Source organism: Notolepis coatsorum (assembly GCF_963971535.1).
Source record: "Notolepis coatsorum genome assembly, chromosome: 15".
Taxonomy (NCBI): Eukaryota; Metazoa; Chordata; class Actinopteri; order Aulopiformes; family Paralepididae; genus Notolepis; species Notolepis coatsorum.
Window position 1 is genome coordinate 66239368 of NC_140179.1, and position 11937 is coordinate 66251304.

At 42.1% G+C, this 11937-nt stretch overlaps 2 protein-coding genes across 2 annotated transcripts in view; one reads left to right on the forward strand and one right to left on the reverse strand.

Annotated features, from left to right (window-relative positions):
* Positions 1-11937, reverse strand: part of apex1 (APEX nuclease (multifunctional DNA repair enzyme) 1) — a 187625-nt gene that overhangs the window by 9306 nt on the left and 166382 nt on the right. The window lies entirely within an intron of this gene.
* Positions 269-11402, forward strand: osgep (O-sialoglycoprotein endopeptidase). Its single transcript, XM_084330129.1, is given in 13 exon segments — positions 269-317; positions 702-821; positions 964-1083; positions 1250-1378; positions 1381-1415; positions 1711-1806; positions 1903-1952; positions 2764-2842; positions 3547-3612; positions 5436-5526; positions 7427-7502; positions 8427-8525; positions 8793-11402. Coding segments are annotated over 12 exon segments (996 nt in total). The 5' UTR covers positions 269-317; positions 702-706; the 3' UTR covers positions 8833-11402.

Sequence of the window (11937 nt, forward strand, 5' to 3'; positions counted from 1 at the left end):
AAACAGACAGGAAGTTGACTTCGGTTATATGCCTGATACTTTGATGTCCACCCGATTAATTAAATCACCACCACCAAATATTTGTTGGATATAAAAAATATTCCTATATGATATTTAGACACGTGCCATATTACTAAAACCTCCAGTTTAATCGATACTGTAAATCAGCTGAACCTTTCTGAAAGGCGATAATCAGGCCGGCTTTATTTTGGGTCCTGACAGCAGCCTGGTTAAGCGACGGACACAACGTTTAACGTTATTTTCTGTCGGCGTTTTGATTCGTGCAAACTATCAGCAGATAACGACCAGCACCGTCAGTATGAAATTAAAACACATTTTAAACGAAATCTTCTTGCAAATGCTACGAAAACGAAGCTTTGGGTAACGTCACGCCATCTGCTGTCAGTGCTAGCACTTGACTTTTCAGACTATTATGGTACTTGATTGATTGATTGATTGATTGATTGAAAACTTTATTAACAGATTGCAGAATGGGTACAATACAGTAAGGCTCAATAGACACAATTGTTAAGGGGATGCAGACCAGAGAAAGACTTTCGTCTTGTTTACATCAGGGTCCCCCATTTTCAATTAATCATAATTTAATGTGTAGTACTAAGTACAACGTTAATGTGTTCTGTAAAGCTTGTGTTTTCCTAATGTATCTATCCCTTCTAACCATCACCCTCTCTGCGCTTTAGCTGCCATGACTGTGATCATTGGTTTTGAGGGCAGTGCCAACAAGATCGGTGTGGGCATTGTGAAGGATGGGAAAGTACTTTCCAACCCAAGGCGCACCTACATCACGCCCCCCGGCCAAGGCAAGTGAGACTGATGATGACAAAAAGTAACGTTTGCCCAATTAGCTGGCGGTACGTTTATCCACGTAGCTTGTGTTGGTTTGGACTAATAAAAACAAATAACCATTATTGAACTAACAATCTGACTCTTCCCGTCCCTCAGGCTTCCTACCTAGTGAGACAGCCAGACATCACCGTGGTGTCATCCTAACAGTCTTGAAAGAAGCACTAGAGCAAGCTGGACTGAAACCCGCGGACATAGACTGTGTGGCATACACAAAGGGTAAGACATCAGACAGGGGGTCTTAATGTGTAAGGTATGTATGTATGGACATAGTCATTTAGCCCGAGCCGTGATCCTAGATTACTACTTGTAGTAGACCTCTTTGTTTTAGGTTTTCTCTATCTCTCTCTCTCTCTCTCTCTCTCTCTCTCTCTCAACATCGCAGGACCTGGTATGGGTGCCCCCTTGGTGACTGTGGCTATTGTAGCCCGCACAGTAGCTCAACTGTGGGGGAAGCCTCTCCTCGGTGTCAATCACTGCATCGGACACATCGAGATGGGTCGTCTCATCACCAAGGCACTGTGCTCTATGTTAGTGGGGGGAACACGCAGGTTAGTAATGGGGATGCATTCTCTTACCGAGCAGTGTGTACTTCAACCATTAGCTTGGGGTCACTGGACAAAATGAATCGCATATTAGACGTTTTCAACAAAAAAACTAACCGGCATGAACTCCTCCCTGACTAAAGCTTTTAGCCCATATGTTTTCAAACATGAGATCACCACATTACTTTGTCACAGATATTGAATTAACTGTCCTGGGACACAGGAACACCATAATGTTAATTCTTGAAACAGGGTGGCATTCCTCTCTTTAAGCCCCAAGTGTTTTTCTCTCCCCATGAAGGTTATTGCATACTCAGAGCGGCGCTACAGAATATTTGGGGAGACCATCGACATTGCAGTGGGCAACTGCTTGGACAGGTTTGCCAGAGTTATAAAGGTCGGCGCTGCAATTATGTTTCTGCTGTTGTGAGATTATTTTTATACCTGTGTGTGACACATGTCTCTCAATACTCAATACTGTTCCTGTGCTCAGATCTCGAACGACCCCAGCCCTGGCTACAACATTGAGCAGATGGCAAAGAAGTAAGTACTGATGGAATAGAATAGAAATACTTTTATTATCACGAGGGAAATTTGACACTGCAAATCGCTCAACATTAAACATTTAGACAGAACAGGTCACGAATAAGAATAACAAAACAAATCAAATTGCCTGAGATAAGAATAGAATAAAATAGAATAAAAATGGAATAAAATATACAGTAAAAATATACCGAGGTCTACAGTAGGTGTAATATTGCACAGTGCTGTTTCAAAAGTAAGAGTCCAGGAAGATGGTAACTGTCACTCTGTGCTCAGTGATGCAGTGAGGCACAGTGAGGCACAGTGATGCGTTGTATAGTCTGATGGCTGTTGGAATGAAGGACTTCCTGTGCTGTTCAGTGCTGCATTTAGGTAGTGTGTGAGCCTAGCACTGAACATGCTCCTCCTGTCAGCCAAGTCTGTGTATAGTGGGTGGGAGGGGTTTTCCCTGATGGCCTGGAGCTTAGCAAGGCTCCTCCTCTCCGCCACCCTCGCTAGGGAGTCCAGCTCCACCCCAACCACGCTACTGGCCTTCCTGACCAGCTTATCCAGCCTGTTTGTGTCCCCTGCTCTCATGTTGTTTTACCTGGTAGACTACAGGACTTACTAAATACTTCTTCATATTACTTAATCATAATTTCAGTATTCACATAACCATAGGAGCTAAGATCTAGGCTTTCTCTAAAGTCGCAAAAAGCTGTCTGATAAATGGTTTAGGGTTTACTTGGGTTAAGTAACTGGTTTATGTTGTTTATGTGTATATTTTAGTGATATTTGCAATATTTGTGATGCTTCCTCTCTGTGTTGTCAGGGGCACTGAGTACGTGGAGCTACCGTACACAGTTAAGGGGATGGATGTCTCATTTTCTGGTATTTTATCCTACATTGAGGTAAGTGGAAACACACGGCCATGGGATTAATTGCTCACAAGTCATTGGGACACATTCATCCTCCAAGTTTAGTGAACTTCGGGACAAATGTGATGTGCAGTAAAAGTCTGTCATTTAACACAAACCTTTGTAGTACTTTTTTTTTATCCACTTTTTCTCATTTTAAAATTTTTCTCCCAATTTCGTATTTCCAATTCTTCCCTCCCCCGTCTTGAACGTTGCTAGACTATGCCTCCCACTGGTCGGCTGTAGTGAGGATAGAAGCCTTGCATCACGTGTCCCCTCCGGTACACGAGGAGGCAGCCTGTCGCATCTTTTCACCGCAACAGCTCGAACTCTCAGTGGCGAGGAGTAACGCGTGGTGGAAGCTTACGCTGCCCCCGACACTTCCTGTTTCCGCCACACCGGCGTCACCCAACCGACCTGTAGGAGTCGCTGTCCACAACGTCCAATCCCCACCCACCGGCTTTCCCACCCTCGAACACTGCCAATTGTGTTAGTATGAACGACCGGCCAGCTGGTAGCAACGCCGAGAGCTGGGCTTGATATCAGCATCTCCTGCGTTAGTGGCGAGCGCCTTGCCCACTGCGCCACTCAGCCACCCTCTTTGTAGTACTTTTAAAGATTCATATAGTCATCATAATGCCTTGCGACCGTGGTCCAAGTCCACATGGTCCTAATATACATGTTTCTTCTCCACCTAGGAAGCCGCCCATAAGATGCTGAGCTCTAGTCAGTGTACAGCGGAGGACCTCTGCTTCTCTTTACAGGTCAGAAACAAAACCCTCCTTTTGGAGCAGGAGGCTGCATCAACATTTGTCACGGAAACAACAAATGCACATGATCTGCCAGACTAGGGACTGTCATGTCATATAACTCTAATAATTTGATTACAAAAAAATATTTGATTTAGTGTTTACTGCATCAATGCTTTTAATTGGCACCCATGTGCTCCAAAGTTTCTAATTGGCACCCATGTGCTACAAAGTTTCTAATCTGCTGGGAATACAAAAGAAGAAGGAATAATTTAATTCAAGAGCATAACGACTTTTCTAAAAATAGACACTGCTAAAAGTATAAGCTTGAACTCAATTTCAGTATAAAAGCATTCACTCTAAATAAAAGAATTGCTGGTACGTTATAAGTGCTGAAAATTACACATGCTTATTCTTTTATTTCAAAACTGGAAAACAATTCCATATGAACAAGCACATGACGGGCTGTGACCAATCTGGCCATAGGAAACCCCCTGGCCTATAGCGTGGTGTTTGGTAACGTCACAAAGCCGGCATCTGTAGAAGATTACTCCGGTTGACCGTTGACGGGCAGATTTTTGGAAGAAAAATTTATTTTGAAAAGTATCTTGTTTATCAATACAAATTGATGTAAGTAATTAAGAAATTTGAGCATAGCACCACCATCTGGTCGATTTGTGTTCCATTTGTTGTGAGGCATTGGCATCCGTCAGTGCTGAAAATGTGGTGTCTCTTATCATGTGATTCTTGTGAACAGCAGCACCACCTTGTGGCAGAATGGCACAAAGCTTTGCACACGTCTTCCCCATCGTGGTGCAAACATGGGTGTCAAATTGTGGTGCAAATAGGACAAAGTGTTCACAAGTTACACATCGCTTCCTGTTTACATCAAATGGGTGTGGCTGCCATACAGTTTGGGCTCAGCAACGTTTTGAATCACAGATGTGAGGATGTTCATCCCTAGATGCCACACTAATAATAAAAGTTTTTATTTATAAAGCGCTTTTCAAGAACCTCACAGGTTTAGTGAGGAAAACAACACAGGATGAGCAGAGGAAAAGGTGATTTCCCAAAAAAATGCTAAATGCCAGAGAATCCAATATGGCGGACATGGTGGTGCCATTAGGCTAATTGTCAGAATAATCTACTTGGAACTATGAATATTCAATTACCAAATTAGTCATTAGTAAAAGCCCTACTGCAAACTGTTAGGAGGCTCTTGGTCAAGCTAATGTTAAAACCAATAGTCTCGTTGTTACAGGAATGGTGTGCGTGTATATATACACTTAACCACTTAAGTGGGTAGGGCTGAGAATTGGCAATGAGTTCCCGATATGATGTTATCATGCTTGGCCCATGTTATGATAATATTGTGATTCGTAATGTTCCGCGAATGTGCAATACCTGATCACCATTTCATGCTGCGATGTATTGAAATTCATAACGCTTGTCTTTCATTTAACCACAGTAAAAAGCTGAAATAAATAATATACTATTGGGGAAATAACATTTCAGAATCATAATTCAATTATTAAATGAACATTTCTTTCCAGTTTCAAGAACATTATTTCATAGAATACCATTGTAAGGTCTTTGATCAAAAATGTTATGAACATTTCCACTCATCAAAACAGTATCATAGGGGAAAATACTATACACAGTATTTGAGTATTGTCCCCCACCCCCCCACATATCTCTATGCCTAAAACCTATATAATTATGTTGTGTGAGCCTATGCTTTGCGAGGTGGCCTTACAAGAAAAATGTCCGTGGCTATTGAATAATAACACGTGTGTTGTGTGGTGTCATATGGCACGCTCTCTCTCTCTGTCCTGCAGGAGACGCTGTTCTCCATGCTGGTGGAGATCACAGAGAGAGCCATGGCCCATTGCGGCTCCCAGGAGGTCCTCATCGTTGGAGGCGTTGGCTGTGAGTAGCTCTGGGTTACTCTGGTTTGATTGATTGATTGAATTGAAAATGCCATATTTGTTCAGTGTACATGTTTTACTTAGCTTTTCAACATTTCAGTGGAATGTTTGTTGCTAGGAAACAGCTGAACTGCAGTTGATTTCCTGTCGAAGGGTTTGCTAATATCAACAACTGACAAAGAAATCAAACGTAGTCCGTTAATGCTGGTTAGTTTTTTTAGTTGAAAACATCTAATATCTGATTCATTTTGTCCAGTGACCCCAAGCTAATGGTTGAAGTATACACTGATTGATTGAAAACTTTATTAACAGAATGGGTACAATACAGTACAGCTCAATACACACACAATTGTTAACCCTTTCCCCGCCAATAACGTCGTACGACGGGTTTCAAGTTCATGCGAATTCTGCCAATAACGGCGTACGACGTGATTCTGATCATAATTTCATATTTTCGCCATGGTATTCATATTTCCATCACGGAGGCTGGTCTGATGCTGTGTGAGCCAGCACAACTCTGCAACGCTTCAATACTGCCACCTGGTGGCTGATCGGCGAGTTGCAACCGGAAGTTGATCTCTTGTGATCCCGGTGCGTCTCCCTATTCCGTCCGGCCACTCGTTTATCGTCGCGGGACTCAATACACACACCGTGGCGTGGATATGGATCTTTGCCATAACTCAATAATCTACATGATTTGGGCGTGTATTAGTAATATACAAACCGGAAATGGATCGCCTAGATCCCCACCACATAACTGGGATCTGTTTGCTCCACTCTCATCGCCCAACGGTACGAGGAGACTGACGTGAGTTTCAGCGGTTTTGTTTATCATTTTCGATACAAACTGCTCTGATCAATATATCACCCATACTACATGAAGCATCTAACGACTATCACGGAATTATAAACGACCCCCCCCCCCCCTCCTTTCACCTGCGCATGATCAGTCATAACCCTTACATAACCATGTACAGTTAACATTTTTTATATAGCGTCGATCGGTATCGAACTGCATTTGATGATCTAATATATGCATTTGTGCCTATATCTCACGTTCTGGGAAATACTGCAGAAAACGATAAAAACATATTTATACTCTAGACGGTATTTTCGTATGAATGTGTGAATGAAAAAGTAAAACGTTCCTACATCCTGAACGATAGATACTCGATGTTGAATGGGCCATAGTAATGTCAATTTAGCAATACAATTAAAAAAGTTATAGCCCTGCAAAGAAGGTGAACATCTCCATAGACTTACAGTGCTGGCAGAGATCAAACAGCGATGGATATAAGCGTGGCAGAGAATGGGTTAAGGGGATGCAGACCAGAGAAAGACTTTCGTCTTGTTTACATCAGGGTCCCCCATTTTTTTTATTCATAACATTTATGACATACATGACATACAGATAGACAGTACTGTTACATCCAGACAATTATGACATACAAGATATAGAAATATACAGTACTGTTTATTTACAGACAGAGTTTCTAAAAGAGAATATATACATTTGAGGGGGAGGAAACTGTACATTGAGGGGGGGGGGGGGGGGGGTTGGACATTTACTGGGGCCAGTTTAGAATAGCAGCCTCCAGTAGGTGCTCTGTTTAGATGTGTTTACTGTTGATTTGATGACATCAACATCGCCAGCCCGGTTCCTAACTTGAACCATTTTAGTTGGACGATTGCATCATTCACTCCTTACATCAGGGTACAGCTTTACCTTAGATCCTCTCTCGGCTTCATCACTGATGCTAAAACGTGTGAATTAAGTTAATCCCCTCATTCTTGTTGACTGGAATCTGTAAAGTATTTATCCATCTTATGTTTTAGGAGATTGAAATAGTCTTTGCTCCATTTTGTATAAAGAATACGACTAGTGCTTGTTTTATTTGCAGGTAATCTGCGGCTGCAGGAGATGATGGAGGTCATGTGTAAGGAGAGGGGAGCAAAGCTGTTTGCCACTGATGAAAGGTACACCAATTTGTTTGCACTACTCGGAACCAATTGCCCTATTTCACTGTGACGTAGCATAGCAATGTAAACAGAACGTCAGCTATTTGGAAAATTAAGAGAAAAGGCTTAGATGTGATGTTTATCCGGTGGTTTTACAGTCGCTACAGCCGAGATAAAAGGAACACATTATGATGTGGCACTTTCCAAATGTCATTCCAACACAGCTCTAGTAGTTTGTTGCAAGCTACGCCCCTCTCGTGTGAAAGCAACTTGCACTTTGTTGACACAGTAACGTCAATAAAGACAATTGGACCGACGAGAGGAGCATGACTTGCCTTGGCGTCTGCAGCATATTGACGCCCGTTATCTGAGCTCCAGCCAGGAATGTTTGTGTAGTTCCCTCTCTTCCAACAAGGCTGCCTGTAACCATTTTGGAAAGAAAAGCCTAATTCCTGTACAGTGGTAGAGTAGGTAAAACACTGGAAAGCATATCACTGTTCCGCTATGACTTGTTTACAAGATCCAGTAATAAAACACCAATTTGTAAAGTTTTTGTTGATGTATTTCTCATGTATCAACACATAGCAACCATTGTTTTACACATAGCAACCATTGTTTCTTCCAACATGGAGCCCAAATGGGCGTTCTAAACGTTCAGTGAAAGGCCTCTGTTCACTTCAACATTTTATTCAGTACGAGAAAACAGTAGGGTTGGTGTTCAACACTAAGTCTGGTCTGAGTAGGGTTCATGATGGATGATGAAAACATTGGTCCTGATTTGTTCATATTCTTTAATAAAGAAATATGTATTTAAAATATGAATGCTGTTTTCAAAGACTGGTTATTATCTCACTTTAAGTGGAAATGAGTATGATGGGTACAAAGCACTCCCTACATTGTTTTGGGTATTTTGCTTAATAAGTGAGGCCCACTGTGTTACAGCTTCTGCATCGACAACGGAGCAATGATCGCTCAAGCTGGCTGGGAGATGTTCAGATCTGGTCAAGTGACTGAACTGGAAGACTCGTGGATTACCCAAAGGTATACATTTATTACCAAAATGTATACATTTATTACCCAAATGTATAAATGTATTACCAAAATATATACATTTATTACCCAAAGGTACATGTTTATCTCCCCATAACCTGCACTCCCCCACAGGCCATATTATAGCTAAAGTAAAATGTGTACTACACCGTACTTTATAAATATATGCGAGAAACATTCCTTTCCATAAATGGCCTAATTGCAGTAGTAGCGTTCTATATTGTGCTGTCATTCACCGATGAGAACTCCTCTCCTCAGGTACAGAACGGATGAAGTGGAGGTGACTTGGAGAGACTGAGGGTGCTTTCTCACTCACTCATTCGGGTCCGTTCCGGTCCGTACCGTCCTCATTCCGGGTCGGGTGCGAACTTCCCCCCTCCCTCTCCCCCCTCTAGTTTGTGTACACACTTCAGTCTTGGTTCGCTCCGGGTTCTGTTTACGGTTTGCGTTTTGAGCGTGTACGCTTGCCGTAGGCGATGATGTCACGCTCGAAAATGTAAACAGGAAGAGTGTTAACACGGCAGCGGAGTCTAGTATAGCCACTGTAGCACTTATTTTTCAGCAAAGAACGTGCAATAAACAAAACGGATACATTCACTGTGTGTTCTGCCTCTCATTTGTTGATGAAACAAAACTAACATCAACACAATTGAACACCAAAAGCGGAGTTTAGTCTCATCGGCGCAGAGTTTGTTAGCTTACATGCTAACATGACTGGAATATGCCAGTATAACAGTATAGCATTATGGCTAGCAGCTAAACGCTAAGCTAACGGCTAACGCTAGTTAGCTTAGCCTGTTCAGCAGCTAACATCCCATCGCTCGTGGCAATTATATTGCATGTCATTGATCTACTGGTCGACCACGGCCGACTGGTTGGGCACCACTGGTCTAATAGAAATAAATGCATTCGAACAAGAAAGTATAGTAGACATATCAATGGCAAACACTAAGCTAACGGCTAACGCTAGTTAGCTTAGCCTGTTCACCAGCTAACATCCCATCGCTCGTGGCAATTATATTGCATGTCATTTATCTACTGGTCGACCACGGCCGACTGGTTGGGCACCACTGATCTAATAGAAATAAATGCATTCGAACAAGAAACCAATGTATAGACATAGCAATGGCAAACAAAATTGCCAGGCCTAATGTGAGCCAGGGAAGTCTTATGCTTGTAACGTGGCTTCATGTTTTCATCCACTGAGCTGTGAGGCTCCACATGCTTGTTTTTGGTTGAGGTCTGAACTCTCAAATTGCCCATAAATATCGTTTTTGTGGGTATTGTCCAGTTGTTGCTGTGTGGTTTTATCTGCCCAAAATTCAAGCAAGCATGAAAACATTACAGTAACGACGTTGTGTGTGTCACGCCCCCACTCCCACTGGCCCGCACCCGAGACCACCTATTTCATCGGTCCAGGTTCAGCGCCCCCGGGGACGAATCAGCGGGGGACGGGGGGGAGCGTTCTCACTCAGACAGACGCACCCTTTTCTGGTTCGACCTGCCGCTGATTCGAACCCGAATGGTGAGTGAGAAAGGCCCCTGACTCACTGCCACGGTGATGCAAACCGCAGGTCTCTTGCGTGAGCAACAGAAGGAATGTAGGAGTGTGCTGCTGCCCCTGGTCATAGGACACATTATTCTATTCTCACAGTACTGTCTGTACTGTACCATTACCAAGGCGGTGGAGTGCTCGAGACATAGCCACGGGCAGTTCCCCTCTGAAGGGCATTGAAGCTGAGAAAGGCCCAGCCTGGAGTTGATTTTCTTCTTCAATGGCTCACCAACAGACATTAAAAAACCAGCATAATCATCAACAGATTAATCTAAATTTTATTCAGTGGACTCACTTAACTCCTAGACGTTTGCACCTAATGGGGCTTAAACAAGACCCTCGATGCTCCTTGTGTTTAAACTGTGTTATTGGTACATTTATGCATATGTATTGGGAATGCCCTCCTGTTAAGATATTCTGGGAAGAAGTAACTACTCAATTATCAGAATTTTTATTTCTGACCATACCTGTACTGCCTTCTGTATTGTTGTTGAATGATGTTTCTCAGTTATCAACCTCTGTACATGTAAAGAGACTAGTTTTGTCCGGTCTCACGGCTGCCAAAAAGCTGATGGCATCACGCTGGATTCAACCGGATAAAATGTGCCGGAAGGTACTATGGGTTCTTACCTATCTCGATGTGATTTATCTAGAGATATCTACCGCACGAATTTTAGGTGTTAATGAAGCCAGCATAGCAATCTGGTTAGATGTGGTGGAGAAGATAAAGGATAGCATATGAACTTGTAATTCCTGGTGTTAAACGGAATAATGGATGGATAGTCCAAGAGGGGGTCCTGAGGGGGGAGTAGGGAAGGAGAAGGAAAGAGCATATGTATTTTATTGTATTCATTATGTGTATATCTTTTAATCTACATTTATTTTGATTTGAGTACTGGACAGTCATTATTGTTATTATTATGTCGGTCATAGTCCTGTGATTTATTGTGGATTTCTACTGTTAATGTATTGTGTGTCTAGTTTTATGTTAAAAAAGGGAAAACAAATAATATTTGTTCAAAAAAAAAAACAGCATAATCTGGATTTATTACCTTTTGCTAAACCTTTGCCAGCCGTTTTCCTGGCAATACTCAAGAGCCAGGTGTTTTCAAGGAATACATGCGATCACAATAGAGTATTCAGCTGTTATATAAACCAACAACACTTGGCTCCACAGAGGCTTTGTACACACAGACACTTTGATGGAAACAGGGGGACCCTGATGGAAACAAGACAAACGTCTTTTTCAGGTCTGCATCCCCTTAACAATTGTGTGTATTGAGCCGTACTGTATTGTACCCATTCTGCAATCTGTTAAATAAAGTTTTCATTCATTCACACTTGTGATTGTACTCTTTTTGCTTTTAAAGATGTTCAATGTCAAACTTACCTCGTCAAATACTGCATTGGCCGTTGTTTTAATTTCACGTGTGAATTTTCATTTACAGCTGCCCTGTCGGGTCTCGAGTTTGTTCATGTATGTAAAATATGTATGTATGTGCGTTTGGCTTACACAGGAACAGAAAATCTGATTGTAATCTCACAGATTTGATCTTTTTAATTGTGGTCAAAAGAAGGGGGGGCTCTGATGTTTCTCCCTGTTGAGACAGCCATGGGCCTAGGGCCTCATTTTAAGCAACCGTCTTTTATAGCATGCAAAAGTGAAACAACTTAACCAAATTATATTATATTTCATGCTAAAGTTTATCATAGTGTCAGAACAGTGGATATGTTCATTGTTGAAGTTTACTGTAATTATTGGTGCATTTTCAAATACAACGGCCATTATCAAATAATGCGGTCAAACAGAAAATACTTGTTACCAAAAGAGACTATGCAATGGTAATG